Source organism: Manis pentadactyla, chromosome 9, assembly GCF_030020395.1.
Source record: "Manis pentadactyla isolate mManPen7 chromosome 9, mManPen7.hap1, whole genome shotgun sequence".
In the NCBI taxonomy this organism is placed as follows: Eukaryota; Metazoa; Chordata; class Mammalia; order Pholidota; family Manidae; genus Manis; species Manis pentadactyla.
In genome coordinates this window covers 102869216-102891326 of record NC_080027.1, presented here as the reverse complement: position 1 = coordinate 102891326, position 22111 = coordinate 102869216, and the positions used below count along the sequence as shown (strand labels likewise).

At 33.7% G+C, this 22111-nt stretch overlaps 1 protein-coding gene across 7 annotated transcripts in view; it reads right to left on the bottom strand.

Moving 5' to 3' along the window:
* Nucleotides 1–22111, bottom strand: part of RABGAP1L (RAB GTPase activating protein 1 like) — a 738861-nt gene that overhangs the window by 697733 nt on the left and 19017 nt on the right. For 4 of the 7 annotated variants that reach the window (XM_057507896.1, XM_057507895.1, XM_057507897.1 and 1 more), the window contains exons 2-3: nucleotides 1623–1791; nucleotides 121–310 (exon numbers count right to left, since the gene is read on the bottom strand). In XM_057507896.1, coding sequence (XP_057363879.1) covers nucleotides 121–310; nucleotides 1623–1760 — 328 coding nt within the window. In that variant the 5' untranslated portion in view covers nucleotides 1761–1791. Of the gene's footprint in view, nucleotides 1–120; nucleotides 311–1622; nucleotides 1792–17192; nucleotides 17270–19912; nucleotides 19961–22111 lie in introns of all 7 variants that reach the window. The other 3 variants (XM_057507900.1, XM_057507899.1, XM_057507898.1) reach the window with 2 other exon arrangements.

Below are 22111 nucleotides of genomic sequence, written 5' to 3'. Positions count from 1 at the left end.
CTAGAACTGGTCCTGTTCTTAGAAAACAAAACTAATAGGATTTTTCTAATTTTCATCTTAAAATTTACATTATCACTTGATCCCATTTCTCTTACAGTTTCTAAGAGTTCAATACAATACCAATATTCGATGGATCCAAAATTAAATGAAGAGGTGGCTTATTTGTTTGGCTGACTGAAACATTTCCAAGTGAACGGTCTGAAATCTCACTGCAATCTTGGCAATCAACAAGACTGCTTTGCCCTTTCTCAGAATCTCTTAAAATCTCTTCCATGGCTTTTTCCAATTGTTCATCACCATTAGAAATAATCTATAGACAAGGAAAGACAATTCTGTTTCAATCATATTGTGGTTCTGAAGCTTAACGAAAATATTTCATTTCTAGAAGAAATTTAAACAATCTAAATATTCAGATTTAAATACAGTTACTGAATAATACCAAGAATTTATACAGTTCTACCTAACTACATCTGATCTCCGATCTTATTTAGAGAGTTCCTTTTCTTTATTTTTATTTTTTTAGGAATACATTCTAAAAACCAGGTAATCTTAAATGTATGTATTTTAAAAGGGAAAATGGTAAGTAAATAAACAGTGACTTACTGTGAATATCACTTAAAAGAGCACATTTCTTTTTACCATAGCATAAACATATTTCTGATCTCTTTACAAACTTTGCTTGCTAGCTGTTAAGAGGGTATTACTAATTTCTTTACATTTAAGTTGACTCATCTTTTTCTTAAAAGAAGTGAGACATCAAGCCTAACTAAATAAATGATGTTTTAATTAAATACTTTAATACTAATATAGATATTTGAATAAATTTAGTCATTTATTTAAATGTAAATCCCTTGAAAAAATTGAAATCCATTATTTTAACAAAGCTGTTTATCCTCAACATAATATAAAATAGGTATTTAATAATTTGATTTTCATAAAATTGTATTAGACTGATATACTAATATAACTTTGATACCACAGTTAATAATAAAGTCATTAAATATTAAGGTCATAAACAATATGTAGCACTTTTGATTAATTTCTCTATTCCTATTTCTAGAGGTGGTTATACAGTTCTTGTGCATGTACACCTAGGTTTGGTTCTTTTTCTTTGAGTTAAGAAAGGCAACAGAGATGGAAAGAAAATCATATCGAAATAAACTCAACTGCTAAAAACAGTAAGACATAAACTTAAAAAATATTCAAACAAGTCAACCAATAAACCACAACCAGAATGTTATGAGCTGATCTAAAACACAAAAACCATAGTCTCAGAAGTGAAAGTAGAATATAACTATTTATATAATTAACTTTTAAAACCCAGCAATAAAAGACACAAAAAATCCAAATGAATTTATGTAAGATTCAACCATTAAATCTAATGTGCCAATTATCCTTCCCTTCTATTCCTTCTTTCAAAAATTCCAAATTAAAAGCAAAAAAACTTTAAAAATACACCAACCAAATAATTAGTTTGATAAAATAAATCTGGATAAATCAAACATTGATTCTCTTCTCAAGGACAGTAGTTGAGAAAAACCTTTGGATTTTACACATCTCCTAAGTTTCGCCTAGTAAAAAAGCAATAATTTAAAACAGTATCATTTGTAGAAAAGAAATACCTTCAGTTGAGGTTTTTCATCATCTCTTGTAGATGTATCATCTGCATGTTGAGAAACCAAAACAAATTCTTCGCTGTTTTGTGTAGCCACAGGATCCGATGACCCAGTAACCTTCTGTAATGAAGCTCTGACCTCCATTTCAGTTCAAAACTTCTCTTCTCACATCCACCTGATCAAACCACAGAGGCAAAAAAAAAAAAACAACTATTGAATAAAAACATGAACTAATAAATACTTGATCAACCCTTGTTCTTTAAAAATGGTTCATGTGAAGAAGAATTCTGCTGGCTAGATATTATCTCAAAACTAGGGAAGCTTCTTAGACTAGGCCACATAATGGAAATGTACTCTCTTCACCCTGAGTTTCCAGACTAAAAGAACCATATTGTTCGCTGAAAAACAGCAGAAACCTGCCCATATCTCAACTAAACAGACTGACTACTGTTTGCCTCCATTTCTCCTAGAAATACTGATTTTGTTCTTTTCAATAAATAAGCATGATACTAGAAATATCTACAAATACACACAAAATATATTCACTTAAAATCACTTTATTTTTAAATCTCAATGTCTCCAAAAACTTTCCTCAAAACCAAATGTATACATTACATTTATTTTTTGTCACTGAGGTTGACAAATCAATAAAGAATTCAACACCTTATACCATATATCTTTTCTTTCCTAGACACATTACCACTGATCATCAGGAGGGGGGAAAAAAAGGCCAGAGATTTCACATTGCATTCACATTGCAAACAATGTTTCAGTAATTAAATACAGTGAAATTTTCTGGATCCAGCTTTACTTTACACCACAAAATTCAACATTCTCTAACACTTCCAGAAGTTCAAATATTCTAATTTTTGAACAGGCCCTTTTCAAATTTTGAAGCAGGCCCTTCCTATAATAATCCAAATGTCTCTAAATTTATGATTTGGAATCCAACTCTACTTGATTTCCAAACGGAATTCTTATCAGTATCTTAAATGTGACCAAAGTGGAATTCCTAATGTTTCCTCCAAACTGATGTTCCTCATCCAAACACAACTAATTTTAATTGCACATGTACACTACATAACAGACACTGTATTCAGCACTCTGATTACATGACTGAATAGGCAGAAAAGTTGCCTGTAAGGTTATTTCAAATCATCCTAAATGCTGTGAACAAAATAAAGCAACTTAGTGTGACAGAGCAGCTGCAAGGAGTATAAGGGCGATCTTAAGTGGTAGGAAAGGACTCCCTGAAAGGTAAATATTTAGACTGGAACCTAAAAGACAAAAAAATCCATTTATTAAGCAACCTGCTCAGTGACCAAAGGGGTAATGTGATAAAGAGGTAGGACAAGCAGGCTGGAACTAAAGAACACAGGACCGTGTAACTGTTTTAAGTCTGCTGATCCATGCCAAAAACTACCCAGAAATGTTCTTTTCCATTTGGTTACTTTTGTTCATGCCTCATATAAATATGGCTGCAATATCTCATTTTGCCATTAGGTGACACTAACATCATTGCTCTTGGCCGAAAAAAAAAAGAAAAGAAAAAAAGATTTACTTCCCCTTCAAGCTATGTCTTAAAAAATTAATTACCTTCAAATTTTATCAAAAATCAAAATTTCCAATAATATCAAAGTAAAGTATAATTACACTCGTAGGTAGTGTACCTAGCCATCATTTATTTCCGTAATGCCTTAATGTCCTTCCTTTTCAAAACCCTTCAAGCACATGCATCTGTCCTCTCAAGGTTTTCTCATTTTGTATATTACGTGTTTCTGAAAATGTAGTATGTGTTACATGCCATATTTTACCCTTGCAGGCCCTTCCTATAATAATCCAAATGTCTCTAAATTTCTGATTTGGAATCCAACTCTACTTGATTTCCAAATGGAATTCTTATCAGTATCTTAAATGTGACCAAAGTGGAATTCCTAATGTTTCCTCCAAACTGATGTTCCTCATTCAGATTTTCCACTTCAGTAAATAATACCACCTTTTATCAAGTTGCTCAAACAAGAAATCTGGGTATCATCTTTGGCTCATCTCTACTTTATTCTTCACATGGACAATCATGTCAGCCCCACCTCCAAAACAAATCCTACATCTATCTCATCTATCTCCATGACCTAATCCAAGTAATGTTCTCATCTACTATAAAACTCTTCTAACCCATATCCTACCACCATTCTTCTCTCTAATCTACTCTTCACATGACTGCCAAAGAAATCTTTTGGAAAATAAATTGGATTACTTTAGAACTCCAAACTGAAATCTTTTCACTAAATTTGAAATGAAATCTAAACTCCTTCCCAGGACTTACAAGGACCAGCACACCCTTGCCTCTGTCACTTTATCACTACAGCTCTTTAATCACAAAGTTCTTTCCCACTTAGGGTCTTTGTTCTTACCACTTACATCCATATGGCTGTCTCCTACAGGTTGCCAGCTTTCATTCATCCCTTCAGCAAATAATTTAATGAGTCCCTACTCTGTACAGGAAACTACAATGGGAACTGGAGACTAAACGATGAGTTAAGACCAATGTAGTCCCAGTCTTCCTAGAGCTAATGTTCTTATGGAAGAGATAAATAATATAAATAATAGAAGAAAATAAATCAGGACCACATATTAGAGTAAGTACTACAAAAGGTGATGAGAAAGCAAGAGGTAATGTGGACCTGGCTGACATTTGGGCTTAAGAATGAATGAGCCATGGAAAGAACTAGGGAGAAAGACCTCAAGCAGAAAAAGTTGCAAATACTAAAAAGCCCAGATGTGAGAAAAGGCTACTGAGAAATGGAGAGGAGGCCATGAAAGCTAGATCATAATGAGCATGGGTGAGAGTAGTAAGAGATGAGATATGGAAAGGAAGACAGAGAAATTGAGGCCAATTATCTAAGTATCTTCATAAACTCTAAGTTTATGCTAATGATAAGTATCTTCATAAACTGCCTCCCCAATTTCAGCTCTGTTTTGTTTACCAGGGACTATCCCATGCCTAGTGTAGTGCCTACTATGTAGTAGATGTTCAGATGGGTGTTAAACAAATTTTGTTAAAAGAAGTAATCAGGCTAATGTTCTCCCAATCAGCAAATGTGGAGTCGGGATTCAAGCCAGGCAGTCTGGCTTCAGAGTATATGCTCTGAACCACTACGTGATATTGCCTCTTGAAGACTCCTCATATGTTCTTGAGACCTAGGGTTGGTATCTTCCTCAACAGAACATCACTAGGAACATTGAACCTTCTCCACAGTATTCCTCCAACTTATCTGTCTCTTACCCAAAAGCATTCTTCTTAGATAAGTGATAGGTAACCCTGAATTACCATGTTAATAAATACTAATGGTTCATTAGTATTAATTCTAATTAATACTCAATTCAAATAAGATGTCCACTTTTAACCTCTTCAGACACTGCCCAGAGCTTCTCATTGTACTCAGAATTAAGATAGTTCTCATTACAAGCATAAAACCCTGCCTTGAAATGCTTTATGGACACTTCTAGAAGCCTGCTTCATGCTACCTTCTTGGGTTGAACAATGCTTTGAACATCAGTATAGAGATGGCATACTTATCAAGTTTACACACAAACACAAAAACCTGAGAATACAAAATCAAAGCTTTAAAGTATTTTAGCAGGCAAGTAATTAGATTTAAGTGGAGAAAGAATAATCTTTTCGGCAAATGGGGCAGAGGTAATTAAATATTCACATGGAAAAGAATGAAGTTGACCCCTACCTTACACCTTACTCAAAACTTAATTCAAAATGGATCACAGACTTAAATGTAAGGGCTATTACTATAAAACTCTTAGAACAAAACATAGGACTAAATCTTCATGACCTTGGGCCAAGCAATAGTTTCTGATATGACACCAAAAGAAAAAGAAAAAAAACAGATAAATTGAACTGTACCAATATTCAAAAATTTTGTACTGAAAATGATACTATGAAGAAAGTAAAAATAAAATCCACAGGATGAGAAAATACTTGCAAATCATATTATCTAAAAGAGTCTTATATCCAGATTACATGAGGAACTCTTTCAGTTCACTAATAAAAAAAGGCAAAAAATCCAACTTTTGGTTCAGCTAAAGAGCTTGGAAGTCATCACTCCCTTCCTTAATACAAAAAAAGGCTGGGCTAGATGAAAAATCAATTAGCTTTCCCTGGGTCCATCACAGAACTGAGCTCACCAGCCAGACTGCCATACCAAAATCTGGAGAGATGGGCAATTCAGTCATAGCAACTGAGATCTGTTTACCTGAAGCAGAAGCTGCTGGAGCCATAAACCGATAGATAGTAAGACCTAATACGGTAACTTCAACAAATTGCTGGATACTAAGTTATATCTGGGTGTAGGAGGGGAGACTGGGTTGTGGGAGGGTGACTTGAAATTTTTTGCATGTTAAGTTTTACTTAATAATAAATAATAATAAAGAAGTGAAGGAAGGAAGGGAGGGAGGGAGGAAGGAGGGAAAGAGAAAGGTGTAATAACTATATTCGTTTTAGACAAAGAAGACTTCAGAACTAGGAATATTATCAGAGATAAAGAGGGGCATTATTTAGTGACAAAAAGTCAATTCTCCAAAAAGACATAACAATTCTAAATGAGTAAGCACCTAACAACAGAGTGTGAAAATACATGAAGCAAAAACTGACAGAACTGAATAGAGTGATAGACAAATCCATTATTATGGTTGGAGACTTTGATACCCCTGAGATTGACAGATCAAGCAGGCAGAAAATTTGTAAGGACCTGAAGAGCACTATCAGTCAATTTGATCTACTTGACATTTGTAAAATACCCCAACAGAAGAATACACTATTTTCTACAGGGAACATTCACCAAGGGAGACCCTATTCTGGAACATAAAACATGCCATGACAAATTTTTAAAAATAAAGATAACATTAATATATTCTCTAACCATAGTGGAATTAAACTAGAAATTAGTAACAGGAAGATAACTGGAAAATTCCCAAATATTTGGAAATTAAACAACACATTTCTAAGTAACCATGAGTCAAAGATGATGCAAGAGAAACTTAAAAATGCTTTGAACTAAACAAAAATGAAAATACAACTTGTCAAAAGTTGTGGAATGCAATGAAAGCAGAACTAAGAAATTTGTTGCATTGAATGCATACACTAGAAAAGAAAAAAATTTCTAAAATCTATGACCTAAGCTTTCTTAGAAACTTTAAGAAACTAGGAAAAGAAGAGGAAATAAAAAGAAATAATAAAAAATATAACAAATCAATGCTATTTCAACAGGAAAGCCATATAGAAAAACCAAAACCAAAGGTGCTCTTTGAAAAGATCAATAAAATTTATAATCTCTGGCCAGACTAACATGAAAATGAAAAGACATAAATAAATAATGAAAGAAGGGTCATCACTACCAATTCCCCTGCACATTAAAAGGATAATAAAGGAATACTACAAATAATTCTGTGCCTGTAAATTTGGTGACTTGGATCAGTCACCAGTTCCTTGAAAGACACAAAATAACAAACTTCGCACCAGGAAAAACAGATAACCTGCACAGCCTTATGTTTTTAAAGAAATTAAACCAATAATAATAACCTTGCAAAAAGGAAAGCATCAGACACAGATGGCTTCACTGGCAAATTCTACCACACATTTAAGGAAGAAATAATAGCAATTCTCTACAATCTCTTCCTTAAAAGAGAAGAAACAATTCCTAATTAATTCATTCTATCAGCCATCATTATCCTATTACCAAAACCAAATTACAAGAAAGCTATAGACAAAATTTATAAAATCATATCCAGCAATGTATAAAAAGAATTACACCCCAGGCATACAAGACTGGCTCAACATTCAAAACTTAATGAATATAATCAAACACATCAATAAGGTAATGAAAAATTATTACCATGTCAACTGATACAGAAAATGCATGTGACAAAATCCAACACTCCCAACAAGCTAGCAATTGATGAAACATCCTCAACTTGATAAAGAATATCTACAAAAAAACTTACAGCTAACATCATACTTGAGAGAGACTGGACACTTTCCTCATGAGACTGGGAACAATGCAAGGAAGCCCTCTTTACCCACTTGATTCAGCTCCATAAAAAAAATGGCATATAGATTGAAAAGGAAGAAATAAAGATGTCTTTATTCACAGATTACATAATTATCTATGTAGAAAATCCCAAAGAATTTACAAAAAAAAAACCCTATAATTACTAAAACAAGTAAAGGAAGGTCACAGGATACAAGGTCAATATACCAAAGTCAATTAATTCCGTACATACAAACAATGAAAATGGAATTTGAAATTTTTAAAAAGCAATACCATTTACAATAGCACAGAAAAACAAAATACTTAGGTATAAACCTAAAATATGTGTAGGAGCTGTAAATTGAAACCTACAAAACACTGATGAAATTAATTGAAGATCTAAATGGAGAGACACTCAGTTTTCATGGATAGGAAAACCCAAAATTAAGATGTCAATTCTTCCCAACTTGAGGATTTAGAATCAAAAATTAACTTGCTGAGACTGAATGACTGACTGAGCACTCAACTACAAGGTGAACTATCTGCACAAGGGCAGGAATCATGTCTTTTTTTATTTTATTCACCAACACATCACCAGCACAGTGCTTACACATACTACGGGCTCAATAAATATCTGTTTAATAAGTAAGTCAATTATTTTGGATATAGCAGATGGACTACTGCACCATGTAGGAAGTTGGACTGAATGAATTCTAAAGTCACTTAATCTAAAGATTCTCATTCTGTGTGATGTGAAGAATTCCACTCCAACAAGTCAATTCAAAATGTAATTTACTAAGTCCACTATTATACAGCAGTATGCTAAGCATAATGTTACTTTATATATGGCAATCTGCTATTATTTCAGAGCAAATGAAACAGCAGTTGGAAAGTCTGCAGGGGGTCCTTTAAATAACATGGAGCTCACTATACTGTGAACTCAAAACTGATAGACCCATTTCCACTCAGCATGTAAAACAGGGCAGTGCACAAAAGCAAAACTGCTTTTTGAAGCACTTAGTTAAAAGTCTGTCCTATTATATTCCAAAAGTTAGGATATAAAACCTGACAAAGGATTTTTATATCTCTTCATATAAAAAAAAATAACAAAACAGGGAACATTTTTACTTTAGGGCATTTTAAAGGTATATGAGAATAAGGGACAGAAAACTTACCAGTGCTACAGAAAATTGGATATATATTTCTCCATAATTCTGTGCTTTGAAGAACTGAGTCAGTCCTGGAAAAAATTACCATGACCTCTGTTTACTGAACAGTCCATCCACTATTTTACATATTTAGGCAAGAGACACACCAATATGTATTCTGTATGCCATGCTTCTATTCATGCTCTTCTCCCTTGCCCTGAACCCAAAAGAGCTCACTAAATATTTTTGACTGATTTAACACACTTATTCCCCACACCTACTGCAATTCTACCCAGTGAGATAATTTTTAATTCTTAAATTCCACATCACTTTTGTCAAATGAGCAATATAACTAAATTAACACCTCATTTGGATGCCTAAAACTATGATTTTCACATACACTAGAAACAGTATAACAACATTCAGCAAAGACTAACTGGAAGCTATCTTCTTCCCAAAATAACCAAACACATTCAGAAGTATAAAATCATGGTGCACATGGTCCAATTTCTTTCTATGCCAACTGTGGTTAGCCTGCTTCTTGGTTTTAGATTATGTGTTTGCACCTATTCATCTTCAAGTAGCTCTTGAATGAAAAGAGAAAACTGAAAATGTGAGTGTGAATAAAAATTGTATGGGCTGGGATATTAGACATGAAAATTAGAATGACTATAGTCAATCCATTATAATGGTAGAAATAGTACATATTCTTAATTTACAATAAGAAAATTAGCATGAATAAGTTAGAACAGCATTTACCAAACATAATTCTGTGCTTTGAAGAACTGAGTCAGTCCTGGAAAAAATTACCATGACCTCTGTTTATTGAACAGTCCATCCACTATTTTACATATTTAGGCAAGAGACACACCAATATGTATTCTGTATGCCAGCATGTCCCCGCCCCTGAAAAGGGCACAAAAGAACCTTATTAATTCATATTAATTCATACTAGATTTGAAGTGATTAATCTGCTACCTTTACAATGTATCTACCTTTACCATTGAGATTTAGATTTTGCAGATTTTTTTTTGGTTACTAATTAGCATTCTTTCCTTTATTGAAGAAGTCCCTTTAGCTTTTCTTAAAAGGTTGGTTTAATGATAAACTCCTTTGCTTTTGCTTGTCTGGAAAACTTTATAACTCCTTCAATTCTGAATGACAACCTTGCCAGGTAGAGTATACTGGATAGGTTTTTTTTCTTTCAGCACTTTGAATACATCATGCCAGATCTGCTGATAGTCTTATGTTGTGGGGTGGTGGTGGGGGTACCCTTGTATGTAACAAGTTACTTTCTCTTGCCCCTTTTAAGATTCTTTATTTAAAACTTTTCACATTTTAATCATAATTTGTCTTTGTATGGGTCTCTAGGTTCATCTTTTCTGGAACTCTCTGGCCTTTCTGGATCTGAATATCTGTCCTCAGTAAGGGAGGTTCTCAGCCATTATTTCTTCAAATAAGTTTTCTGCCCCTGTCTCTCTCTTCTCCTTTGGGACCCAATAATGCAAATGTTAGTCAGCTTCATGTTGTCCCATAAATCCCTTAAGCTATCTTCACTTCTGTTCATTCTTTTTTCTTTTTGCACTATAATTGGGTGAGTCCCACTATTATGTCTTCAAGTTCACTGATCCTTTCTTCTGCTCTATGTTGCCTGTTATTGAACCCCTCTAGTGTATTTTTCAGTTCAGTCATTGTATTCTTCAGCTCTATGGCTTCTATTTGGTACTTTCTTATATTTTCTCTTTGTTGAAGGTCTGTATTTATCCATTCTTCTCCCAAGATCAGTACTTTGAACTCTTTATCAGAAAAATTACTTATCTCTGTTTCCTTAAGGTTTTTTCCTTAAGTGTTATCTTGTCCTTTCATTTGGAACACATTCCTCTGTTTCCTCATTTTGCTTGACTCTTGTGTGTTTGTTTCTGTGTATTAGATAAAACAGCTACCTTTCCCAGTCTTCAAGGAGTGGCCTTGAGTAGGTGATGAACCTTATCATTCAACCTTGCCAAAGCCCTTTGTTGTCTCTCAAACTTTTGTGATTGCCCAAGCAGCCTATTTCATTTTTAATAGCTCCCAGTTTTTGAGGGTATGCCAAGACCTGTCAATGTCCCAAAGGGGCAGGATCTCAGTCAGCACCTAGATTCAGGCTGACTGTAAGTCTGACCCTCAAGCAGCAGCTTTTAAAGCATATACATATATACAGTCCTATAGTACCACAAGAATAAGCCCTGCTTACAATTAGACCAGACAATCTGGAGTTGTTCCCTGAGCAACGGTTGTAAAAATTGGTGCGCAAAATTGGTTCAACATTCAAAAATCAATTAATGTACTCCACCACATCAACAGGCTACTATAAAAAAAAATCACATGAGCATATAGATGAAGAAAATCATTTGACTAGATATAATATCCATTCATAATAAAAACTCAGTATATAAGAAATACAGAGAACTTCCTCAACTTGATAAAGAATATGTTCATGGATGACATGATTGTCCACATAGAATATCTGAATGAACTGACCAAGAAACTATTGGAATAAGTAATTACAGCAAGGATGGCAGGCTATAAGCTTAATATACAAAAGTTAATCACTTTCCTATATACTAGAGAAGAAAACGGGAAACTTGAAATTAAAAACACAGCAGTACCCAAAAAAATGAAATAGATATAAATCCATCAGAATGTATACAGTTGACTCCTTAAACAACATGGAGGTTCAAACTCCAACCACCCCCACACTTCATCTCTCTCCCAATAGTCAAAAATGCACTTATAACTCTTGACTTCTCAAAAACTTAATTATTAATAGCCTACTATTGACTGTGCCTTACTGATAACATAAACAATCAACCAACACATATTTTGTATACTATATAGTAAGCTAGAGAAAAGAAAATTTTTTTCTAATTGTTGCAGATCTCCAAATTGATCTGTAGGTTCAATATACTTCCATCAAATTTTTTAAAAGAAGTTCTTGTGAAACTTGATGAAATAATCTAACCTTTGTGATGGCAGTTAAGGGCAAAAGCTCTCTAAAGACAGACTGCCAGGGTTTGAATCCTGGTTCCTAAACTTAAAGTGGTCTTAAAGTAAATATTAAACCTATCTGCATCTCAATTTTTACATCTGTAAAATCGCAATGTTAATACCAACACCTCTATGTTGCTATGAGGACTGGGTGTGCTAATACATATAAAAAAATTTGACCTACATTATGCACTCAATAAATATAAGCACTCAATCAACATCTGAAAGAAAACATAGGGAGAAATAACCAAGAAGCTTTGGGAGAGAAGGAGAGAAGATATATTACAAGATAGTAGAAGATAGATTAATAGAAATTATATAATACTAGTATAAAAAAACCACAGGCAAATCAAAGCAACAGAAGAGAGAATTCAGGACCCTACTAGTATAAGTAAGAATGTGATTTAGGATAAAGGTGGCATGTTACAAAGCATAGTGAAAGGATGAGTTTATTTAAAACATCAATGGAAGGAATGGATTTTTCAATAAAAGACAATGGGACAACTTGTTAACTATTAGGAAAAAAACTAAATGTGATTCTTACCTGTAACCAAATTCCAAACAAATGTCAAAAGGATTTTGGTTATTGTTAAATGACTAGGTGAAAAAAAAATGACTATTTCAGCTATCAGGGTGGGGAAGAACTAAGTATAATGTCAAGGAAGAAATAAAAAAGAAAAAGACTGATAAATTAACTTGATAAATGTAAGCCTTCTACATATCAAATAATACAAGCAAAAGTTAAAGACAAAAGCTTGAAACATGACATGATATTACCCTAAATGTATAACAAGCTGCTAACCCACAGGAGAATATAAAAGATATTCTTTCTTAAAATGTATACTCAACCTCCATTGAATAGTGGTACACACTAAAACTACCCAACTATACACCTTTAAATGATAAATTTTATGGTATGTGAATTATATCTCAAAAAAAGTCAGTGTAACTGACATTTACATGCAAACCTCCAAAAAAAGAAGGAAAATACATGTAAAATGACTGTTACTCATCAGAAATTTTATGCTTAGCAAGAATGTTCTATTAAACCATAGTGTGTGTTCCAAGATTCTTTTCTCAAAAAAAACAGAAGGGGGGTTGCACACAAGTACATATTATGTCTCCCTAATAAGCCATGAGATTTCAATATCCAAAAGGACATGCAAACCTTTTGCTAACATTCTCCGTGTCTGAGAACCTTAAGAGAGCATGGTACAGTTTCGGTTTAGAGTAAGTGATTATCTAGTTTTTTACATTAGTCACTGGGGCTTAGCAAATTCTAATAGTTGAATCCTTTCTTGTGGGAAAACTGCTCATGACTTTGCAGACCTAATCTGGTGGTTGAGCTACCTGGTCCCACTGACAGCTATGTTCATACAATAAAAATATAACAATATCTCATTGTGGTTTTAATTTGCATTTCTCTGATGATCAGCAATGTGGAGCATCTTTTCATGTGCCTGTTGGCCATCTGAATTTCTTCTTTGGAGAAGTGTCCGTTCAGATCCTCTGCCCATTTTTTAATTGGCTTATTTGCTTTTTTGTTTGTTGAGGTGCATGAGCTCTTTATATATTTTGGATGTCAGCTCTTTATCGGATCTGTCATTTATGAATATATTCTCCCATACTGTAGGATGCCTTTTTGTTCTACTGATGGTGTTCTTTGCTATACAGAAGCTTTTCAGCTTAATATAGACCCACTTCTTCATTGTTGCTTTTGTTTCCCTTGCCTGGGGAGATACATTCATGAAGAAGTTGCTCATGTTTATGTCAAAGAGATTTTTGCCTATGTTTTTTTCTAAGAGCTTTAGAATGCAGCAGCCCAGTTTGAAAAAGATATATGCACCCCTATGTTTGTCGCAGCACTATTTACGACAGCCAAGAATGGAAACCAACCTAAGTGTCCACCAGTAAATGAATGGATAAAGAAGATGTGGTACATATACACAATGGAATATTATTCGGCCATAAGAAGGAAACAAATCCTACCATTTGCAGTAACATGGATGGAGCTAGAGGGTATTATGCTCAGTGAAATAAGTCAGGTGGAAAAAGACAAGTATCAAATGATTTCACTCATCTGTGGAGTATAAGAACAAAGGAAAAAACTGAAGGAACAAAACAGCAGCGGCACACAGAACCCAAGAATTGACTAACAGTTACCAAAGGGAAAGGGACTGAGGAGGATGGGTGGGAAGGGAGGGATAAGGGGGAAAAGGGGGCATTACGATTAGCACACGTAATGTAGGCGGAGGGGCACAGGGAAGACAGTATAACACAGAGAAGACAAGTAGTGATTCTGTAGCATCTTACTACGCTGATGGACAGTGACTGTAATGGGGTATGTGGTGGAGACTTGATGATGGGGGGAGTCTAGTAACCATAATGTTGCTCATGTAATTGTAGATTAATGATACCAAAATTAAATTTTATGTATATATATATAAAAAACAATAAAGAAGAGCCACCTTCCACTTTTAATTAGGAGTTCTGTGTTGTCTAGGCAAGACAAGTTGTAGGTTGTCTACCTCAAAGATGCAGATGACTGTCACTTCTCTATAAAGCCTCTATATCCTAGAGACAACCCAGAAGAGCAGGATTTCTCTTTCCAGGATACACAGGGCAGAAGGCATCTAGGGGAAATCAGAACAGCATCTCTTTATCCTGAGCCCAAACCTTTGTTCTACAAAACTTTGTTCTACCTCTGTTCTACAAAAATAAGAGATCACAAAAAAGTATATTCTAATATACATTAATTTGTATTTCATAAGAAAATATAAATAATGTTAAGCTGTTATTATAAACTTTCATTTTTATAGAAAAAGTATAACTGATGTGATTCTAGACCAAGTACTCAACTCACACAGCCATCAGTGTCAGGGAAAAATGTAGCCAGTGGGAGTTCATTTCCAACACCAGAAAATACTACTTACCTAACTTACAGGCATTATGCCTAAGATAACTATCATTCACTGAGTACAAATGTATTTATAATACTTCCAAAAAACACTGTAAGGTGGCTATTATCCTCATTTTATAGGTATGAAAACATGAAAAAAACAGTTGTCAAGTAATTTGCTCAAGGTCGCAAGGTTAGGATATAGCTGAGGCAGAACTCAAAACCAACTCGACCAGACTCCAAAGATACCTCTCAAAAGCATAGAGTAATATCTAATATTTATTGAGTGCTTAGTTTGTACTATGCACTTTATATTCCATCTCATTTAAACTCACACTGTGAGGCAGAAATACTATTAATCTGTCTTCATAAATGAAAAACAATAGAATGTTAAATGACTTACCCAAGGTCACAACACTAGCATGGCAGTCTGACCAGAGAAGCCATATTCTTAACCACCACCACTACCCACACACAACAATTTAAGATTATTACATAGTAGGCACTGTGCTATACATTTTTTTCTTTTTCATGTAATCCCTCCAAAAAATACTAAACTAGATTTTTTTGAAGAAAAGCAACCATTCTTCCTCAACTAAAACATTCTTTTCATTTTCCATTTCACTGACTTTTTCAGATGGTGATTTTAAGACAAAGTAGCTTATAATTAGACAACAAATTTAGAGATCTCAATACCTTAAAAATAGAAATGTTCTATGCTGCCATTTTATCAATTGTACAACTTTCTTTCACCCTAAAGTGCAAACACATCCTAAATTTACAATTAACTCTGCTTTTCCTTTAGAAAACAGAGTCAGAAGCTGGTAGTAATTATCAGCATTTACCAATTTTACTATTTGTCAGTTGCTCTGCAAGGAGCATTGTACTTGTTAATTAGTTTTTTAGCTGGGATTAAAAAAGAATTAAGTAATTCACCCAAGAACCACCCAACCAGTAAGCAATGGAAATGAGATGCAAACCCAAGTCTACTCTAAAATAGACTATTCTTGAATTACACAGTATATAATATATACTAATATAGTATGTTACTATATTAGTAATTTATATGTTAATATAATATATTACCATATTAAGAGTAACCTGTATCTAAGAATAACCTTGGAAATAAGAAACTAGTCACTCCATCTTTGAATTATTTGAGAAACACTTAAATGATCAATTGGTTAACAAAAAAGTACAAAAACACGGAACACTGGATAAAAACTTTCAAATTCTATAAATGGCTAATCATGGCTTTCCAACTTTGAAAAAATGGGGAAACTATAATGTGTCATTATTTCTGAAGATGACCCTCCAAAATTTGAGAAAAACAATGAAACACTGGCCCAAAAGATTCCAAAGAATCTTTTTAATGTACATGCCATGGATTCATTAATTCAAATATTTACTGAAGTCTACTATATATTTAACACTACAAGCTGGGAATTTAGAAATGAATCAAACTTATGGGTTCTTTAGGCCATAATACCTTAGGGACCCTACAGCTTCTCAAATTGCCATATATACCTTGTGGATTACTCAATCTCTTTAGAAATAAAGGAAAACAGAAATTTCAACTAGGCCAAATAATTCTCCCCCACTCTCCCAAAAATATTGCTTAGACTCTTATAGCAATCCATTTATCCTAGGCAGCTATTGAACTTGAATACAAAAGTAATTCAAAACATAAGAATTTTTAATGTCAAAATAGGTGAGGGAATAAAGAAACGCAGACATCCAATCAAAAAATATATTAGTCATGGGTATACACTGCAAATATAGTCAATAATATATAGTATCTTTGTATTGTTGACAGCAACTACACTTACTGAGGTAGGAATTTAGTAATGCATATAATTTGCAACACTATGTTGTACATCTGAAACCAATATTTTATATCAACTATATTTCAATTTCAAAAAAAAAGTAAGAATTAAAGGGACAGCCCTAGTTGCATATGACAGGTTTACAAATGGAAGCATTCATCTAGAGCAGATGAAACAATTGTTCCTATTCCCAGTTCCCTAAATCACATTACAAGTCACAAAGCACACAACTTCCATGTAAACTTAACATGGGCAAAAAAAGAGAAAAAAGAAAGCCATTATTTGGTCTGAGTTTTTAATTTTTTTTCACCTACCAATTCAGTCAATAATTCTTTTCGAAATCTTATAAAAGAGCCCTCATAATCTGATGCTTTTAAGAAGAAAAAAAGAAAATATCTCCATATGTAATCAAAATATCTGCCATTAAAATCAATCTTATTTGAATTCAAATATTCAAGGCTTTCACAATTTCAATTATCAGGATAACAATTTTCAACTCTACTAATTTTTACAAAGATGGAAAAAAGGACATAGAAGAAAGTTCCAGCTAAGTTATACTGAGTTATATTTTTATCCCAAAGCCAAATTCTACCAAGAGGTTATATAATACTTCAGTTTAAGGGAGTGAGTAAAATTACCTAATTGGTTCCCAAGTCTGTTGCTACATTTTAAAGCCACAGTCAAAACTTCAAATATAAAAAGATGCTCCAATAGTCTGAAAGATACAAGCAAGTGCAAAGTGTTCAGTCTAATTCTATCAATCAGTAAGTTAAAAGTTGTTACAGATGCTCTAACATAGAAGTCTCACTTCCTTAGTTAAGTTGGGAAGATAAATTTGATTTTCCTAAGGCATTTTTACATTACTAAATTGCTAGGAGATTTGAAGTTCAGTTTAACCACAGATATTTTCATTTAACCTGGCTAAATTACAGCTGGTAATAGTGAAATAAGCAAGTATTTCTAACTTTAAAAACAGAGTATAGGTGACAAATACAAAAAAATATGATTATTTCTTATGGGTATGAGTAGACTCAGATAGTAAATACAAACATAAACATAAACATAAACATAGTGATGCTACTTAATATAACCAATCCTTTCTTGATTCAAAAAGTTTACACTTGGGAATTTAACAACTGTAAATCAAACACCCAAGCACACAAAGTAAGAAATCAAAGGATTTTTCTCCCCACTTAAATTCTCCAACCTACCTTTCTAACACACAGCTACATGTTATTTGCTGTGCTTTTTTCCTAAAGGAGAAAAATGAGGCAGTAATCCTCTCCTATTTTGAACAAAGGAATTTATATAAAAAGTCAAATATATTATATCAAAATTACCACCTCTAAACCAAGTTCTACAAATGGGAAATTGTTTCCATCAACACAGAAAGCAGAGTAGTTGACTCTACATCTGAACTTCACTTATTTTTCAAATATTAGCAAATAACTTTTCTCCCATTAGTCAAAGCCACCTCAGCACCTTTAATTTCTGTTCCTGACTTTTTTATTCATGTGTATCACTTAAGTAATTTATATGTAATATACTAGATATTGGTAGATATTACTCTTTCATAATAGCCCTAGCACACAACTTCAGTAACACCTGATGTTGTGACAAACCAGTAGAAGATAAAAGTTTTTAAAAAATGAGACCTTTTATAACTTGTCATAGTACTGTCAAAATATATCAAACTCCTTAAGCCAAGAAAATATTTCAATGTGTTCTATCAAGAGACTAATGAAGATAAACAGTTGGAGAAACACAGAAATGAAACTTGTACTTGATATATCCAAAAATAAAACAACTTAAGAAACTCAGTAAAGCCATGTATTAAATGGCTTTCTTCATGCACATTTTTACAACCAAATCAGTAAATAGTAACTGGTCCAGAATTCCCTCCCCAAAGAACAATATAATTTAGTACCAGAAATCTCAGGCCTTGTTACAATTTCTAGCACCAAACTATACAACTAAACTTATGTTTTAACCACTTTTCTTTCCATAAAGGGGCTGTTTATCCTGTTACATATATTCAAACCTTAATGAAGTACCTTAGGATCTCCCTTAACGTATCTGAGTAAATGAGTATATAGCAAAAGGCAAGTCAACAAATATTATTAATCAATAATTATGTAGAAGGCATCGATATAGTGTAGGAAAGGTCAATGCTTTTTGTGAACTCTGCTATACTCATTAATAACACCTTTTTTTTTCAAAATATCAACACACTGGCTCAAATTAAAACTCCTATTTCAAATTACACTTAAGACACACAAGAACAAATGTTCACTAACTGACCCATATTTGGGGGCTTCCTTCCCCCCAAATATGGAGAATATCATTGAGATTTTTACTCTGACAAGAAAATAAAAACCTATAATAGGTAGTCTGTATAGTATTCATATGGTCAAGTCTGCAATATAAAGGTACATCCACATAAATGTAATTGTAGTCTTTTGCTTTTAAAATGAGTAGGTGAAATATGCAATATTAATTCGAGGTGATACATGTTTTCTATTAACAGTACAATTAAGGAATGTATCAAGTATCACATACTATGTTATATTTTATTACTATTATTTACTAAATGCTCCCTATAAACCAAACAGTATTGGGCATTTTAGTGATCTTTTTGTTTATGTTCACAACGATCACTGTTTTCCCACCTTACAAATGAAGGACCACATTGAAAAGATTAAATAATTTGTTCTAGTTGATAAATCTAATTAAGTATGGAGTTCAGATTTGAAGCAGCCAAATCAATCTCACTTCATAGGTCTGTCTCCTACAATGACCCACCCCTCTCACTGCTCAAGTCCCATGGTGACAGGGCGAGGAGGGGTGTGTGGAGGGACCAGGTTTAAAACACGCCTGCCTAGTTTCCCGCCCAAAGTTTCCATCTCAGGGGACTGTGGCTATGGCAGGTGTCATGATTCACTGCACTGAAAAGGAAACCCTATTCCTCTGTTCTTCTAAGTATGGGCTTTCACTTCTTGCTAGGTAAAGTAATAATAGTGGAATCCTCACCATATTTTACAATACACCTCTACGAGGAATAAAGCTCAATATTTTGTCTCACGTTTAGGTCCTTGTTTCTGTTCTCAATTAGTTAAGAACCTGGAGAGGCGCAGAAGTAACTTAGGCAGACCCTCTTAAGCCTCCATCTAACATGTGCAGTATAGTTAGATAAATAGCCAGTGCCTAAGACCAAGCCACTGTTAATGAAATACACCAGCAATATCAAGAGAACCAGAGGTACAGGCAATATCATTCACAAAATAAGCCAGCACCATAACATCCTTTTATATCTAACCATAAGGTTTCAGAGCCAATCTGTTTTTGAACATGCACTTACTTTAATCTATGAAATCTTCAGGCCATTTGGTCTAATACTCTGACCACTCTGAAAAAAAAAAAAACACAAAGTCAACAACACTAGCTGTTGATGCTGCTCAGAAATTGGATTCCATCTGTGTACTCAGTTCTACACTCTAATTCCAAGCTTTATAGTCTGGTCCATCTTTCCCTTTATTAATATAGGAGCCTTCCTAGACCTTTGCTTACTTTGATGAGCCAAATGTTTCCCTGTGTACAGAACGCTCCTGACTCAGCCTTTCTCTGTTATTCCAGGAACTTCCCTGGTTATGCCCCAAGCATCTTCCAGTATTGTTCTCTGTTCACGGGCTGATGAAGACCAGCAGGCAACAAGCAAGGCTGAACATGGCATACCAAGCAGGTAAAAGACCATGGTTAGAGTCAAGGAGAAAGTCAAGAAGAGAAAGAGAAAAAAAGCAGAAAACAAAAAATGTTTTATGATCTGACAGATAAATCTGTTTTTCCTCAAACCAGTATACTTAATATAAAGATAAAAGCTAAACATTTACTGCACACAGTTCTTAAATATGGTGTACCCTTTCAAATCAGAGTGTTTCTGGTCATGCAAAAACAAAACCATTATTAAAAAGGAAAACTTTTACAAATGATGCCTGCCATTCTGCTTATCCCAGCACATCTTATTGAGGGCAACATATCTTTAGACATATAACAAATCAGAACTGAAGTAAATTAGTTTAGCTTTAATTACCTATGCTCTACTTCCAGTTCTCTAGAGGGCAAGTATTACTACATTATGCAGAGTCACAAGGAAAATCTTAATTACTTTAGGAAAAGACTGTAATTATTAATAATGGTGCTTATGATCTTCCTAGCTTTTCAAAGCTTTCCTCAAGATGATGAAAATCCTCAAGATAGTATCAATGAAAAATGGATGACTATTTTAAAAGGATAAGCAAAATTTTCTCACCTTTTTAAAAAGATTCTATTTATTTTCATATAAAATTTGCATGTTCTATTATCATCTGAAATATTTAATGTCCTATCTTTTATTAAATATGATGCATATTGGATGTACTTCCACTATTCTATAAACTACAAATAAGGTGACTAAGTGCATTTTATTTATTAATGCTCCTACTGTGCATGAAACATTGCATGCAATCAGTAAACATTTAATTAAGTCTACAAATTTTTAACCTTCTCATATGCTAGACACACTGTAAGCACAAGCTATTATACCATGGTATATCTAATCTATATGACCCTTGCCTTCATGCTTCCTTCAGTCTTGTAAAAAAAGGCAGAAAATCAACAAATAAACACTAATATACACTTATCAAAGGTGGCAAATAAAATGATGGAAAATAACAGGGTAATATTAGTGGGAGGAGTATCCTACTTCAGACTGGAATACTAAGGGAATACTAACGATGCCTATCTAAGAGAAGAGGTCATTTGAGATAAGATTCTCCACTCAAAGATTTGGAGAAAAGATCATTCCAGGTTATGAGAACAGCACGTAGAAAGGCTCTAAACCAAGTTTCAAAAATTGAAAAGCTAGTGTAACTTGATCACAGAGAACTAGAGGAAGAGCAGATTTCTAGACACTGGCAAGGAGCCAGATAATGTACAGTTGTGTACCATGTGTTAAAGAGTCAAGGTTTTATGCTAAGTGCACTAAAAAATCTAAAATGAAGCCCTATAGGTGAGGTGTATGTAAGAAAAACCAAGACACAAAATGTTAGGCCTTGACCCTACATCAAAGCTTCGTAAATGAAAGTACACATAGATTTCAAGTTAACATGTTTAAGGTATGATATGTGTTATGTTTTCTTGATTCCCTACTTTAAACAACTTTTCCAAATACCATCACCTAACACACATGATCACTCTCTCTTCCCTTTACCTTTATATGTCCATACTAGCAGAACTACAATTGAGCAATAAAATGGTCAAATAGGAAAGAAAATAAAAGTACATGGATATGGACAAATTGGGAAATAAACCTCTGAATAACTGAAATGACTACTACTTCTGCTGGTTGAGGTGGAATTGGAGCAGGGGTCCATGCAGAAGACACAGACATACTTAACTATAAATTTTAACCATTCTTTATTGTTTAAAGCAAAACAATGACTGAAAATAAAACCACAGTAAAGGAAGTAGAACAATTAACCACTAAGCAAAAAGCAAATGAAAAATTAACTACTTACGAAGG